Raw genomic sequence first — 17,214 nt, forward strand, 5'->3', positions numbered from 1 at the left:
GAGTTTATCTATATGTAACTAACAGTTGATGCATATACACCTATTTCAGAAATCATTGTCACACCAAAAGCCTCAAGCAACAAGCCAAGACCGCAGAGAACGCCGATACTTTTGGCTGTAATTAGTTTATTCATAGTGTATTTTCATTTATTAACTTCATAAATTGCTCCAAGCAAGGCTGCTTGAAATGATAATTAGTGGAGAGCTATAGCCACTTGCATGAACCATGAATAAATCAATTATAATTAAAAGTACCGACGTTCTCTGGAGCCTTGGCTTGTCACATGAGGCTCTTGGTGAGACAATGATTTTCGAAATAGGTGTATATTTTCTGAAGCAAGCTTCCGATAAGTCGTAGCTTCGTGCGCATCTGAAGACATGTTAATGGTACCAGTTATTATTTAAACTAGGTCCTAAAAACCAGTGCGTACTTTACGACTTTAAAGATAGATGTCTGAAATCATCAGTTTTCATTTATTAATACTCTGATTCAAATTAATTAATTTCTTGGATTCGGTAATATTTTTGAAGCACCAAAAGATGTAAATTTTGAGGAGATTGATGACGGCGCACTGGTCAAAGACAAGCCTTGTATCTTTTCGCTCGAATTGAGACATTCTTATTTCTTTGCAAGCTAGGGTATAAGAGCTAAAAACATTTACTATTAAATGTCAAAGAGCACAATGAAGGTTTAAAAAGTATCCTACATTAAACATAGCGCGTACAGTAATGCTCGTGTGCCAAAATATTTTGCACTTTGTACTCTGCTCTGTGCTATACTCAATCATTGTTTATATCTATTGTCGGATCTCTCATTCGTTCTGCGAAACGTTATGTGTATGTACGTTGCCCTGTTTTCCCCAAAAAACTACGATGTTTCAAATCAAGAACCACTAAAATCTTCAAAAAACTTAATAACGATGTGCTTCGTTCAAAAAATTTTATAACAAATGTTTCCATCGAAATTTTCGTAAGACTTTGCAGCGTGGAAGCGTACCGTGAGAATTTCTGAACGCACTAATTGTTGGTGAAATGTTGTCTTTGCCCTTTAGAAACATGTGACATTCCCCCTAACAACGGCATGTGTTATAAAGAGGAAATACTACCTTTCAAAAACCATCAAGACCTAAATTCTTTTCAGCAATGCCACACAACATTGAGATAACGGGCCGAAACATCATCGCTTTCAAAGCGATATATAGGCTTGTTTGATCTCATCGGAATAACGTACAATTTAATTTCGTTTCATTTTACTGCCTCGTTTGTCGTTGCTATAGAAAGATCAATTCCACTGGAATGTACATAGTCATAAACTTCTATCCAAGACTGTAATGTCTAGTGTAAATTGTAAATCAACCCAACTTAAAAAAGTTCGTTAAAAAAGCCAATCAAAACGTCAATATGAATAGTATTTTTCTCTTCTCTTCTCTTCTTAATGAGCCTTGGCTTAATTGGCGTAGAGTGACATTCTTTCTTAACTACATTTTTTCCCTAGACAAAGCCCTCGTAGGTCACGTGATAGCCACTCATTCAGTTAGATCTTCGATTGAATGTGCAATGGCATGTACCTCAAAACCGGGCTGTTTGTCGTGCAACATAGACGTTTCCCAAAAAGTCTGCGAACTCAACAACGAGACCAAACAAACCAAGCCTGGGGACCTGAAGAGCAGTCCTGGTAGCAACTACTACGATTCAGAGGTTTGTATCAAGGTGATGTTACACGCGACGATTTTTCGCCGGCGATTTTTAAATGGCAATTTCGATCCCAGCCACCAAGCCGCGCAGTGTGACAAATCAAAACAAAATTGAAACACTTCCTCGACCTCTTTTAAAGCTTGTTTTTTTACATCTTTTGTTTGCTTGTCATGTGGAGACCACAAACAGGCTTTGCTTTGATGAACGATATTAACTTCAGACGTGCTGCATCATCTAAGCGGCTCTGGTCAACTAATAATTCATCAACATCTCTCAAATTTTCGTCTTCTTCAGTTACCGCAGTAATCTTGTTTGTTGACATCAGACCTGTCCTTGAACTGCATTCTGGGTAGGTGTTGCGCGAAAAATTGTCGACGAAGCTGTTACACGCATCAACTTGCTGCAAATTTGTCATTTCGTGTTGCGAGTTTTTGAAGGAAAATCAAAACCTCGCAACGTGTTGCCGTATCCGAAAATCTACGTGCGTTAAACGCATCAATTTTTTGCGCAACGGCGTATCGCGAAAAATCGTCGCGCGTAACATTACCTTCAAACATTTTCTCGTCGATCAAAGCCACCGTTATCAAGCATTATCTTAGCATGAGCTAATCATTCTTTGTCCGTCTGTATATTTACTTTATCTAACAGTCCATTCCCGTTTGTCACAATGGAGGAACTCCCATAGACATCTGCAGGAGTAATCATGGTGTGATGTGCACGTGTACACCGAGATGGACTGGTGATGATTGCAATATTCGTAAGTACAAGGATTTTGGCCTTGCACATATCATTTACCGCACCTTAATAATGATCAACTCAGAACACAAGTTGATCAAAAATGCATAAAAGACTAAGCAATTTACTGATCCAGTAATAATACAAGTAAATTTAATGAGGAATCCAGGGCTGAATATTATTAAGCTCAACGATGAACTTCAAGGGTCTCATCAGTTACTGGAGGATTACATATCCGAGCATATCTGATGCGGATTACTAACAATGCAGGTAGACCAAGTATAGCTCTTACGGCTATACATGGGATACCTGTTGTGGCAATATCACTAGAATACAGGTTACTAACACTACAGGTAGACCAAGTGTGGCTCTTACGGCTATACATGGGATACCTGTTGTGGCAATATCACTGGAATACTGGTTTCTAACACCACAAGTACACCAAGCTCTTATGGTTGTACATGAGAAACCTGTTCCAGCGTCAAAGGTAACTTGAGCCGGTATCAGGCCCTTCCCTAGTCGCTCTTCTCTCCCTTGCCCAGATCACCAAGGGCCTGATACTCAGTTTATGTTATGCAATGTGCAAAACTAAGGACTTTGGAAAACGGTTATTACGTTGATATTACGTTTAGAATAAAAACAATTTGTGTTCTCTACAAAGGAAAATCAATGTACCCCTACCTTCTATATATTTGGGTTGTCCAGCACCAAAATGCAGTAAAATATTGTTTGAAAAGACAAAGGGCTTGCAGTAGCAAGTGTTGCTATCGGTCTTCATGATCTGTGTTTTATCTTGTTCCAGCACGCGTGGGATCGGTGGACTATATGCCAGGACAATCATGTCGTAGCATCAATACTGCTGGTGATGCTGTAGGTGATGATAATTACTGGATCAAGCCGCCCAACACCAATGACACATTCAAAGTTTTCTGTCACATGTCGCTGCTGGGAGGTATCTGAAAATAGTAATCATGAAAGCAATGTATGAGAATTCTGCTACCGGTTTGGGAGGTTCGGTGGGTCGGTATATAAGGTTCGCAGTAGTATAGTACTACGATTATAGATCACAGCGCACACCAAAAACTTGTGTTTCTTCGTTGATATAGGATCATTCAGAATCTGGAATTTATAGCAAACTTGCAACATGCGCCTCTTCAAACTTTCAATGTTCAATAGAAGGTGTCTGGAATTTTAGTTAAGAACTAGATGACGCGACGATTATTAATGTTTTTTATTCACTTCCTTTTGACTAGTATGGCAAAGAGTTACCATGTCATGGTATCACAGCATGGCAACTGCTGGTGTATCAATTACCAAGACTGAGGTCAGCGGTGGTCTACAAATTTCTGGCAGTGTTACGAATTATGGGTGTGGAGGCGGCACAGGGTCTGGGTCGATTATCTACATCAAGGGTTACTGGACAAAAATCAAATATACTCAAGAGTTTAAAGGAATATCGTCCTGTTGGCGCATCTTTGGAAATGTACAGTAAGTTTAAATTTGTAATTTTGTCCGTCGTCTTTTCTTGCTTTGTTCTTATATTTCTGCAGTTCAAGGCTCGAAATCAGGACCCGCTGATAATTTCAGAAGAAATAAAATAAATGATAATCAGAAAAAAGCATTTATATTCATACTGAATATTTCAGTAAAAGAAACGATGACTAGATAGAGTTATTGAGTATTAAAATGAATTCATTCTTTGGATTATCTTTCATTTTGGGAAGCACGGGTGGCGTAGCGGTGTGAGCGCTCGCCTCTCATCAATGCGACCCGAGTTCGAGTCCCGCCGGGATTCGGTGTTGTATATGAGTAGAGTTGTTTGTTGGTTCTCTCCTGCGCTTCGAGGGTTTTCCGGGTTCTCCGGTTTTCCTCCCTCCGCAAAAATCAACTCCTAAATTCCAATTCGATCATGAAATGAGGACCACAGGTTTGTTAGCCACTGGCTATTAAGTGCTACCCTCGTGAAAAAAGGACGTTTTTTTTTATCGCATATTTTTGAAATGTAAAAGAGCTTTTGTTTGTAGGGCATAGCAACGGTAACTAACAAAGGAGTACTGAAAATATGCAAATACGTCAAAATGAACCGATATAAATAAAAGAATCAACTTGAATCCGGAATCTGCAATCCCGGACAAAGTTGATGGGACTCTTCCGCTCTTTCTTACATGTTTTGGGTTGAAACGATACTCCCTACACCTTTAGGCCAAAACCTCCCCTCCCATTTTCAGACAAAGTTGTAACTGTTGTTGTTGATGAAGAAGAAGATGGTTTCGATGGTGATGCTGATGATGATACATGATGCTGATGATAAGTTCTTCCATGATGCCGAGTATTTTCACTGGCCAAGTGAAATCATTCTAATATTAGATTACAATACCACTGTCTACAGGTTCAATAACCAGGGCGGAGCTATTGGACAAACCAATCATGGGTTATGCCAGTTTGATAAAACAAAAGACACCATTACTAACGAGCTCTATATGGGTGGACCGAAAAGTAAGTCATATATAACAAACATTTTATTGTTTTGATAAAACAAACGGGGTCTGTTGAAATTTATAACCTGAGAAAGACGTGAGGAAAATAGGTTTCAACTGCAGGACTTAGATCTGTATCATCTATGCTCTGTACGCTTGTTCTGCCCACTGTTTCTTTTCTTACCGTTTTACGTCTTATGGTCTCAGCTTCTATGTTCTATGTTTCTGAACCCGACAACGATTCTATACTGATTATACTGATATAAAGTATAAACCCCCTCCCTCTCAGGTCCCTGATTATTAGTTCTCTATTAGCAACGATTGAATTATTTTGCAGGTCATTTGTTTCCCGGCACGACAATAAGATGCGATCATTTAAGCGACAACTTGTGGCAAAATTCCGTGTCAGGTGGTGTGCGTCGCGCAACTGTCACTCTTCGACGCAACGCAAGTGTTACCCTAGCAGGAATATATACTTCCACGTCTTGTGGAAGACCACAGTATGTCATAAAAGACATTTATATTTATTTCTAAGATCAATACGTAGTATCAAGGACATTACCTAGGTGCTTTTATTATCGATGTAACGAAGGTACGTTTTATTTGGGGGCCGGGGGGGGGGGGGGGGGGGGGGGGTCTGGAGGATGCGCAGTAAACTTTAAACTTTTTAAAAATTGTTGTAGCTCTCCCTATTTCACCTAGTACAAAACTCCTGACCCTTCTATTAAGTCAAAAGAGAAACAGCTTTCGTCTAAATAAAAAGCTTTGGCCCTCCACAAAAGTTTAAATTATTATTCATGACCCTCTCCTCTGGAGCCGCAGTCCTCCCCCAATAAAAAACGTACCTTTCCTAATAAATGACAAGTATAGGTTGGTTTTGGTAAAATGAACTTCATAAGACCAAAGCAAGAGAATATGAAGTAAGAGAGCACATCCCTGTGTCCCATGAAAGTTTTTTAAAAATCTATTTTTGGCTTCGCGCGCAAGCGTGAGCTATTTTTACATGCGATTCCTGATTGGTCAGATTGTACTTCATATTCCCTTGCCCAAAGCAAACATCAAAAAGCGACAAAGGGAAAACAAAGGAAAAAACACACTTCAAATTGTATTATATCATATTAACAGCGAATATATTAACAACTAATAGTTTCCTTTAGATTGGAATATGGACATGACCTTTGAGTTAGAAATGTGTGATTTTTTTCGTATTTATCCAGAAAACCTAAAAGCACATTCTGTTTTGTCTCAGATCGCCCATTTCAGATCTCGGACAGACAACGCCTTTTTTAAATAGGTGTATAAAGTCACTTCACGGACACCCGATTGCATATAAAATTTGTAAGACTGCGGGCTACTCTCTCTGCTTTCTTCATTAATTTGCCGTATTCCTGAGGTTTATTATATATTAACACAAGCCGGCACAACATTTCACCAAACCAAAGCAAACGCATTGTTTGACCATCTCCCGTACAAAATTGAAAAAAAAAAAAAATTGCCTTTGAAGTTGAATTTGAAAATAAAAAAGGTAGAAAAGGCTTACAGTTATCGCGAGTGCTTAGACTGGGCGCATTGTTGGGAGTTTATTGATAAAAAATCGCACGAAATAAAGAGTTGATTACTTGGCATCTCGCTGAATAGACTGTCACATTGCCAAGTTTGCAAACGTCAGTGCGACCACAAACACATGATATCATCTAGAAATAAAATCAGAAAAAATGCCATTTCCGGTGTAAAGACTGGATCTTTGGAAAATCAAATTTTTGTTTTCGGGCTTAATGCAAAATTGTTCTAAGAAGTATTTCCTGGTATTTTTTTCAGTTTTACTACAATAGGGGAAGGTTGTCAATTGGGACGCAATCTTGTATCCTCCTCCTGTCACGTTTTTATCATATTAACCTACTTTTTTTTTCACTTTTTCACTATTTTATCCTTTTTGTCTCTATATAACTATATTTAGCTCACTTAATTCATTAGATCACATATTGTACCTCAGGTTGTAAATAGTGACGAATAAACAAAACCAAACTAAAACTAAGTGCGACCCGGGCCTAAGCAGCAATGTTGAAAATAGGCATAGAATTCTGAGTTGCGTCAGATATTGCCAGAGTAACGAAATAAAGATATAGCACCATCAATCACAATCCTCCTCGAATGGATTTTAGTATTAAATTATCATTTAAAAAAGCGTAAAGATATAATAGGATACCCTGGGTACCTGAATGGGAGTGTGGTATAGGCCGTTCCTGCCGTCAGATACCCTTGGTAGGAACACGACTTACCGATGTAATTGTATAGTCTTACAAAATAAACTTAGAGGGGCTCAGAGATGGGGAAGCGATTAGTGGATGTCTTAAAACTTAATACTTAAAGTTTAAAAACCTAATTTGTCAAAATTTTAAAATTTCGAAACCGGAATAGCTTTCGCTATCTATCGCTGTCAACTAATTTATTCGCATTATAGTACGGAAGTAGATATAAGAGTTAACAAGCTATCGAGAATATCTCCAAAGATAGCCTGAAATTAGAATTATAAGTTGATTTTTGCGGAGGGAAAGAAAGCAGGAGAACCCGGAGAAAAACCCTTGAAGCACAGGAGAGAACCAACAAACAACTTTACTCAAATACGATACCAAGTCCACCAGAACTTAGTCTCCCTCGGATGCGAGGGAGACTAACCAGAACTCGAACCCGGGTCGCATTGATGAGAGGCGACGCATTAGATAGTACGACACCCGTGCCGTCATAAACATCAAAATAGGTCAGCGGATTAAATTTTTTTAAATCATATGATATGCACGTGGTCCTAAAAAAAGCATCATTAATTCCGAACCCTCAATTGGTGTCAATACTTTCACGATCCTATAGTAGTCAAGAGGAACTGCCTAATACGCAGGACTTAAATCTACCTGCATTAAACGCAATGGCGTTATTTGAAATCTATTTCTTTGTTGTTGTTTGTTGTTGCTTGGGAAGCCGAGTCCAACCAGAATCTTTGAATGGGACAGTATATATTAATCCTCATGATGGGTAAGTTATTTTATTACTAAACTGAATTATTACTACTGTGAATCGCATTTACTTTTATGGATATTGACAACGATCGATACTGAAGTCAAATCCGGAAAACAAATGTAAGTCTTGCGTAAGTATAAGTTTACTCGAAAATCATTATGAAATCTGCCTTTTAGCACACAAAATGAAAAGACAACTGATGAATCTATACTCATGTTAAAGAAGATGGTTTTACGAAATGTATTGTGAGCAAAAAATCAAAACTACTGAAAGCAAACTGATTACAATTTTTCTAATCCCCATTCATAAGAGACAGAATTTTGTCTGTTTTACTTCCATATCGTGATTACACGGGTTCTTAAAATCCACTAATTTAGGATATCCTCCACGTACTCTTCCGCGTATGGATTAAACACTACTAAACGAAGGAGTTGTCAGAGAAGACGCGAGTTGAGAGTTGTGTGTATGTAATATAAACCGTGTATAGATAAAAAAATATTTATTAATTTTATTTAATAAGAAAATTAGTTGTAAAAGACAACGTTACAATGTTGTCTTTAACAACTAGTTTTCTTATTACATGAATTGTATTCCTAAAAGTACCTTTATCAAATCCAATAAGTGTTTGTAAGCCGAGTTAAGATTCATGATAGTTTTGATTCATCATCTTTTTAATTATAAATCAAGCCAAGCTTTCGAGCATCTTGCTCTTCATCAGGGCAAACGGTTGTGACAGTTTTACAAGAAACACGCAACATAACAATGTGCGCGTGCTATAGTTAAATGTATCAGTTGCTAGGAGCGCGCGTGTTACGAAGGGAAAATTAATTGCGCGCGCTATTTTTTTTTTTTTTTTTTTGTCTATTAAGATACGCTATATGATCTTAATTGCCTATCAAGCTACGATAGCTATCAGGCAATGTTCTTCCACTGTCTCTATTAAAGAGAGCATGTGATTCATTAGCAATCTTCCATGCCTCCAGCCATTTCCTCTGGTGCCATCGTTCTTCTTTATAAACTACAGAACTACCAAGCCAGTTAATGCTGTGGCCAGTCTTCATGGCGTGCTCTGCTAGAGCTGACTTATCCGGATGGTTCAGTCTTAGAGCTGCTTGGTGTTCTTTTTCTCTGGTCTTAAGGTGGCTGCCTACTTTTGAACGTTCGAATTGAGCCCACGATGAGCGCGCGCTCAAAAACCGCTGAAAAATCTACAAGATTTTATTGAAGAACCATACGCGTTTTGAGCTTCAACAGGGCAAAACCCTCAAATTTTGCACGGGACTCTATATTTTTTGATAGCTCATTCGAAAAAACTCCTAAAAATCTAAGTTATATCAACATTTTAGGAAAAGTTTAAATCAGGAACGCGTGAAAAAATAGATTTTTGTTCGACTTTATGAGATTTTTTAAGAGCACCGAAACTACAAAATATGACAAATCAATGTATCTCTCTGTCTTTTTGTCGAAAATATCCATGTATTATTGTAGAATGATTGACTAGCCTTCATTCATGCAATCATATAGTCTGCAAATAACTATTATCTTATTCATCTTAATTTTTTTCTAATCACTTCCGGTGGCGCAATTTCTACTCCAAAAGCTCGTGCGTAGGCTTCCATTAAATGCTGATTATCTCGAAAACGAGCTCGGGACACCCTATTTTTCTTTCCAGATTTGGAATCAGCATTAAATTTCAATTCGGAAAATCGAAGTTTTAAAAAAAGCTTAAATCAATTTCCAAAAGTAGGCAGTCACCTTAAGTGCTCGTTTCATCGGTGAGGTTTTTGCCCGGACTGTTTTTCGAGCGGATTTGTAACATTGCAATAAAGCTCCAAATGATATTGGCAAATTTTTGGGCCCGTTCGCACTAGGCTAACCGTTTCCTAGTGCGAATGCAATTTTTTTATCTTACCAAAATTTGTCTCGCTCTACCAAACTTCAAAGACGCCGTCGGCCTGCTTCGGAGCAGGACAAAACTTTTGTCAAACGTCAAAACTGTCAGGTTTCTTGATCCTTAACAGAATCATATGCATTTGGCGCGAAATCAATTCGGGTAAAAAGTAGTTGTCAACATGAATCCAGACTGGAGGCCACATTTTGGTCAAGAAAATAACTACCAACCGCCACAAACCTATAGACAAATGTTCGTCGCCGTTTTCCATTATTCATTCGGAGCACAATTTGATTTTGAAGTTGCTGGACTCTCAAAAGACAAAGCAGCATCATGATTTGCTGCTGCATGTAAATCAGATCTTGGAAGCAAGAAAGAAAAATAGAGAGATGATGATGTTTCGAGGCAACATTTTAGTACTGATGTAAAGACTAAACACTCGTGCCGCGAAAAACACGTCATGTTGCGCGATAGTGTTACATTTTGATTGACACATGCTTCTTGCGGATCAGATTTTGGTATCTTAAAATGCGAACACAATTCTCGGTTTTCACGTGACGTCACGAGCGGATTAAAACTTAGTGTCCGCCATATTGGTGCACAGGAAGCTCATTAGCATATGTCAAATCACACACGTGCGCTTATGTTTTGATTCGAATTATGCGATGTCCGAGGATTTACTCGTCGATATTTCAAAAAACGAAACCCAAGAACAGAAAAGAATTGAAGATACCTCTTCAATTGTCTTATCTGAATACGCCAAAAAGCTTGAAAATCACATTCGAACGAGATATTTAAAAAAAATCGAAGGTATTGGAGTCGACCCCGCGTGTTTACAAGGCGAGAAGTTAGATGCAGAATGTCTGCCACCGATCGAAGCCACCGATCTTCTCTCTTATCTTGTGCTGGAAACCAGCTTCTATACTTTAAGGCAGTTCAAGGCTTTCAAGAGTCTAGAGAGTTACAATCAAATGGTATCGGGCTTCATAACGAGCGTTCAAGGAAAAGCCATTGGAAATAAGTTCGTGGTGTTAGGAAAAGTTCGTCATTCGCAGCGAATGAATGAACCGCCAATACCAATTTGGATTATCGCTAATGGAGAAGGAACGATAATATCTGCCCACTGCCTTGGTTGCAAAGCAGGTCTAGCAGAGTGCTGCTCTCATGTAGGGAGCGTACTGTTCTATATTGAGGCGTGGAATCGTATACATGGAAAGTTGGCCTGCACAGAAGTGAAATGTACGTGGCTACTCCCAACTTACGTAAACGAAGTACCGTACGCTCAAGTTGAAGACATCAATTTTAAATCAGCTCGAAAGTTGAAAGATGAATTAGACGTTAAAATTGATGGTGTACAACCTTCGACTAGCACTCCGGTAGGGAAAACGAAGTCCGTCCCAAATGTCACCCCTACAGAAACGGATATGAAAACCTTCTTTGCAAAACTAAATGAGAGCCAAAAAAAGCCTGTCATTCTTTCTCTAGTGGCTCCTTATGCTGATCAATTTGTACTAAAAAGTCGGCGTGTTCTAACGATACCATCCCTTTACAATCATGAGAATCTGAAGCTGAACTACCCAGAGCTGTTACAAAAGTGCTGCAAAGTCGAACTATCTCTTTCTGATTCCGAGATAGAATTAATAGAACAGGAAACAAGGGATCAATCAAAAGGAACTGCGTTTTTTAAACATAGAGCTGGTCGTGTTGGGGCTTCAATGAGTTATTCTGTTGCCAATACAAATCCTGACCAACCATCTATCTCACCTATTAAAAACATTTGCTATCCACAGTTGTTTAGTGTGCAATCTAAAGCAATCAATCATGGAATCAAAAATGAAGGCAAAGCCATAGAGACTTACAACCATCTCATGTCTGCAAACCACAAAGATTTTGTACTGATAAAGTGTGGAGTTTTCATTGATAAGCAACATCCCTGGATGCATGCAACACCTGATTTCCTCTGTTCCTGCTCCTGTTGTGGTGATGGGTGTGGAGAAGTAAAGTGCCCTTACATTATTGAAAACTGGGACTTTGAAAGTTATGTGCTTAAGAAAAGTTCTTGCCTAGAGAAAGTGAATGGAATATTTCGACTAAAGAGAAAGCACCAGTATTATTACCAAGTGCAGCAACAATTGTCTATAACTGGTCGCCAATTTTGTGACTTTGTCGTGTGTGCATTCAGCGAAAACAAACCTCAAGTCTTCATTGAAAGAATTCTCCCAGAAACAAGTCACTGGGAAGCTATCGTTCCCAAAGTTACAAAAGTATGGCAGACATGCATACTACCTGAGATTCTTGCTCGATGGTATACAAGAAAACAGCACTTACCTGAAATAAAACCAGCAAACAAGTCCTCTGGTATTTGTTACTGTGGAATGCCTTCTCAAGGAAGAACTATTCACTGCAGTAACCCAAAGTGCCTAATAAAGGAATTTCACCAGACATGTTTGCATTTATCAGATTCAGTCCCTGATGTTTGGTACTGTCCTAACTGCCGCTTGCTAGCAGAATTTCAATGCAAAAAGCCAAGAAAAGCATCAAAGCCAAGTTCTACTAAGTGCACACATAATGATCAAGCTTTGAAACTGGACAGTATTTGTGTATGTGGCTCATCACCAATGATGAATGAAAGGCTTCTCAAATGTCACAGTGAAAATTGCCAAAATGGAAAGTTTTTCCATCTCCAGTGTCTGGACTATAAAAGAATGCCTAACAATAGTCAAACTACGTGGGTGTGCAGCAATTGCAAGGTGTCTCAAGCAGCCAAAGTAACTGCATCTAGTTCTATTGGTCCTACCACTTGTTCTTCTTCTTCAAAAGCCAACACTGTTAGTGCTGCATCAACAAGCCAATTAAAATGTGAAAACAGTATTCCACAAATGCAAGCAGCTAAATTGGACAAAAAGGAAAGTACAATCATTGGTAATAATGCTAGTGCTGTATCTACTAGTTATTCATCAATTATTGATTCCAGTGATGATGAATCGGATGTCAAAATAACACAAGTGACTAAAGGGGTTTTAGACAAGAGGGCTTCCCTTGGTAGCCTCAATGACAGTCATTTTGACATCATTAATTCACCTACTGGATGGCTGGACTGTACAATAATTCAGAAAGCACAAGTACATCTACAGAAAGTCAATCCTCTGATAGAGAGCTTTCAAAAAACAACCCTTGGCCCCATTAGGAACTTTGATGTTGTCACTTCAGAATTTGTTCAAATATTACATACAGGACATATGCACTGGGTCTGTATAAGCTCTATTGGATGTAGACCAGGCATGGTCAACCTTTATGATAGTCTCTACCATGATATCATTGCCAAAGAGGTTGAAGAACAGGTAGAGAGTTTAATGGCAGACAGCTATGTAGGCATAGAAAATGTAACAGTCCAGCAACAACTGAATGGGAGTGACTGTGGAATCTTTGCCATAGCATTTGCTACGTGTCTGGTTTATGGTTTCAGCCCACGAGACTTTACATTTGACATACCCAAAATGCGCCCACATCTGGCTCAGTGTTTGGAAATTGGTAAAATTACAATGTTTCCATCAGTTTAGAATATGTGTTTAGAACACGCTAGTGTTCACTAGCCATCATCTACTCTTTATTTGAAACAGTAATGTTGTTTTAGAAGAGCAAATGCATTAATACCATGAAAGAAATACAAAGTTGTTAATAATCATAGTAGCTATTTAGCAAATAACAGTTGGTTTCGATCCACTAGAATATTCATTACACAAAAACATATCTATACACCTATTTCATTTAAGAAAGGTTGTCATCGCTAAAGGAGAAAGGTGATAGGTTATTCATAGTTCCAACAATCACTTGTTTTTTTTTTGTTTTTTTTTAATGAGTTTTGAGATATCCAGTGTTGTTTGTAGCCTGAAAGAACTTTAAAGGCTTTGATTATTTGCGTTTATTTTCATATATTACACCTTCGAATCGACTATTGCCTTTGGCAGTGACAACTGTTTTTTTGAAATAGGTGATACAAAAGACCACTATATTCTATTGTGCTTTAAATGCAACAAAATAGTAGTAAATTTGAGAATTAATAATAAACAATTAAGATACACTAGTTTTCATCAGCAATGTCCAAAAATAAAATAGCTACTCTGACAGGAACAAAGCAGAAAAATATTTCTTGTGTCACCAATACATTATGACATTTTGAATACAAGAATATCCTGGTATTTCATTTTTATCTTTATAAATAAATTCAAATTCTTAAATTTTGGTAATAATTAGTATGTTTATAATCTAGTCAAATGGAATGATTGGTGGACAAAGGTTAACAAGACCAGAACACACCCTTAAAATGATATCAATGACTGGTACCTGTTCCTTATTGCTCATGAGAAAGTCAGTGCTCAGTGTCCCTTTCAGAATTGTGTACTTGCACCTCAGCAAACCGATTACCCTCTCCACATGAATTCTGACATTTGCAATTCCTCGGGTGTTCTCAACATCGATGGGGTCCAGCTGGCTCTTCCCCTTAGTAAACGCTGGTATAACAAGCTCTGCTCTCTTGAATGCCACACTTTCATGAACTGTAAATCCCCTGTCGGCCATTACTAGATCACCAGGCACAAGTTTATTTAAAATACCACAGTTTTCAGTGAGGAGCTTATCAGATGTTCTGCCACCCCAGGCCTTTGATACAAAGGAAATGGTGCCTTGTGGAGTGATTCCAATTAATACCTTTACAGTGTTGTGGTGTTTGTAGGAGCTGAAGGTCTGGGCTCTTGCCAGCAGGTTGGTAGGCCTTTCTATGAAGACCTCAAAACAATCAATAATCACTGTTGTCTTCTTTCCAAACGAAAACTCGAAGCATTGAGGCATTGTTCTCCATAGTTCATCCCGCTCAGGCCAATATATTAGTTGAGAGAGTCGTATGTCCATGATTGTTATCCAGGTAAAAAATATCCTGGAGACAGTTGGTGCAGACACTTCAAAACGGTATGCAAGATCCAAGTATGGCACATTAAGTCGGAGTTTCATCAAGACCATGACAAGTTCCTGGAACTTCGTTAAGCTCAACGACTTTCTTGCCACATGAGGGGCTACATGTTCATATACAGCTTGTAAAATAGTAGCTGAAGGCAATCCAGTGTAAAATAGTACCTTCCCATCTTCCAGCATATCTTCGCGATCGAAAGGGGCTTTCTTTGGCTGAGAAAACATATAATCTAACTCCTCAGTTTGTGTGCTTGACTCGGTCATTTCTGGATTAACTTCGTTTGTTTGTGTGCTAGAGTCAGTGATCTTACAAAGTTCCTCCAGCTTCGAAGTAATCCCGTCCAATAAATCGCCATCTTGGCAGTGCAACTTTGATTTATCACTCGCTGATTGAAGGTCATTTGCGATCTGGCTGATTTCCTCAGTTAAAGAAGGAGAGTCAAAAGAAATATTGTCGATTGTAGCGCCTTCTTCATCCAGTTTCGCTACCTTTGCAGCTGACTCGAACAATGCTCTTTCCTGTTGTCTCTTCCTTCTCACTTTTGCACGTTCACTTCGCGCGGCTTGAAGATCAGAGTTTTTCTCACTTACTACTGTTTTGTTGTGTCCCAAATTTAATGTAGGCACCCAATCGACGTTAAACTTATCCCAATTGGCAGCAGGTTTTCCAGAAACGAAGTGACGGCTGCAAATTCTCCCACTGTTGATGATTTCTTCGGATAACCCAACCCTACTAATGGCGGCCAACCACTTTCTACGTCGTTCAATCGACAGCTCTTCTGCCTCCTCTCCTTGACTTTTTCTAACCGATGGAACACGAAAGAGGGAAATTCCCTTATCACGAACACTCCTGGTATGACAATTTACCATTAAACAAAGAACCATTATAGAAAATGTGCTGAAAATATTGACTTTTAGTCGCTCGATTGTGATGAATCTCTTTTGTTTACACTATGTTGTGCACCAATATGGCGGTTAGCAACCGTTGTCATGCACCAAGTCACGTGGGTGAAAACCGAGAATAGAACAACTTGCGAAAGGGGCCAAAGGTATTATCTGGACAATGCTTCAGACCACGTTTCCGGAGCTGCCAGACATGATGTGGAGATTAGCCAGTGTCTCAATTAGTTTGAAGTGACTCATGTTACAATGAATGGATTACAATGTATAAATGTGTGATGTCTTCCAGACTACATTTAGATTCTGGATTACATAGAATGTTTGCCATCCAGGCATTTATCGGTGGCTCAAGGTGATAGCCCATTTAAATAGAAGTAATGTTAGGGTACACGTATTAGTAAAATATTACAGAACTTGGCTTGACTAGTGTATAAGAAGAATACAGTCGAAGCTCTCCTTTCTACCCGGAGTAGTCAATCGATAAAAATCGATATCGATTTTGCCAATCGATAAATCGATAACAATCGATACCGCTGATTTGATTGATATCGATTGTATCGATCAATCGTTAAAAATCGAACTCACACTAAATTTTTGTATCGATTTTTATCGATTGATTGATTATATACATATCGATTTTTTTCGATTTATGTCTTGAACAATTTCTATCGATGATCGTACGAGGGCCGTGTGGCTACGGATTTACACCACCGGCAATTACTCTTTCGTAACCATAGCTTGACACTAACTAGGAGTTTGTTATAGTGATCAGTGAACAGACAGCAAAAGTACTTGGATAATTAGCTGCCTGATCTACATATCATTACTTGTGAATTAATAGTTATAAAATCTATTGCACTATCATCGACATTTTCGAATACTTTCCGTGAAATAAAGCTGATTATATGATTGTACTCATTATTGGATCGAATTAAAGCTGTCAAATCTTGATCGATAAAAATCGAACTCACACCAATTTTTTTTATCGATTTTAAACGATTTCCCATAAAAATCGATACAAATCAGCTGATTTCTATCGATTTTTATCGATTGACTACTCCGGGTTTCTACCACTCCCGTAAGCGGCCAGCTCTAGTTACGACCGCGATTTTGAAACCCCGTTTGCATCGCCCCATACAAACTTTGTAATACGAAGCTTCTGTAAGGGACCGCGACCACTTTCAGAAATTACCTAGTGTGTTTTCCTTTTGTTTTTAGCTCTCGTAAGCGACCACCAAGGGAATTCCTGATTACTGTAGTATCACTCAACACTTCATTTGAAGACAGTAATGCAAAGGATATAAAATCACCGTTAAAGTATAACAAAATTTTTGTAGTTGTTCGGCACTTTGCATTAAAAAAAGCTTTAAAAAAGCTCCCGTAAGCGACGAGTCACTATTTTTCTAACGCGTGGTCGCTTACCAGAGCAGTTCTCGTAAGCGACCAGCTCTACTTGCGATTACTTTTTCGGATTCTCGAGGTGGTCGCTTACCATTGTAACCATTGGGCTTCGATTGAATTGTTTCTTAGTAAAAATAT

At 38.6% G+C, this 17,214-nt stretch overlaps 2 protein-coding genes across 2 annotated transcripts; one reads left to right on the forward strand and one right to left on the reverse strand.

The window, feature by feature from the left end:
• The first annotated feature begins 1,557 nt into the window (after positions 1-1,557).
• LOC116305637 (uncharacterized) lies at positions 1,558-3,922 on the forward strand. Its single transcript, XM_031715591.2, has 4 exons — positions 1,558-1,698; positions 2,344-2,452; positions 3,233-3,382; positions 3,684-3,922. Exons 1-4 carry the CDS (start codon positions 1,558-1,560, stop codon positions 3,920-3,922), a joined length of 639 nt encoding a protein of 212 aa, XP_031571451.2.
• Positions 3,923-14,076: 10,154 nt separating this feature from the next.
• Positions 14,077-15,660, reverse strand: LOC148908736 (uncharacterized). The gene has a single exon (XM_089035955.1). It carries the CDS (start codon positions 15,658-15,660, stop codon positions 14,077-14,079), a length of 1,584 nt encoding a protein of 527 aa, XP_088892081.1.
• Between the last annotated feature and the right edge of the window lie 1,554 nt (positions 15,661-17,214).

The sequence above is a fragment of the Actinia tenebrosa genome, unplaced genomic scaffold, assembly GCF_029948245.1.
Source record: "Actinia tenebrosa isolate PJP-AT-01 unplaced genomic scaffold, QUT_ActTen_1.0 PGA_scaffold3__52_contigs__length_22856419, whole genome shotgun sequence".
Taxonomy (NCBI): Eukaryota; Metazoa; Cnidaria; class Anthozoa; order Actiniaria; family Actiniidae; genus Actinia; species Actinia tenebrosa.

What these genes read in the sequence shown, in the direction of transcription:
- LOC116305637 (XM_031715591.2), top strand. Translation starts at nt 1,558, where the DNA reads ATGGCATGTACCTCAAAACCGGGCTGTTTGTCGTGCAACATAGACGTT. An exon ending in GCAACTACTACGATTCAGAG is followed by an intron (nt 1,699 to 2,343) that starts GTTTGTATCAAG and finishes TTTATCTAACAG; the next exon opens with TCCATTCCCGTTTGTCACAA. An exon ending in TCACATGTCGCTGCTGGGAG is followed by an intron (nt 3,383 to 3,683) that starts GTATCTGAAAAT and finishes CCTTTTGACTAG; the next exon opens with TATGGCAAAGAGTTACCATG.
- LOC148908736 (XM_089035955.1), bottom strand. Translation starts at nt 15,660, where the DNA reads ATGGTTCTTTGTTTAATGGTAAATTGTCATACCAGGAGTGTTCGTGAT.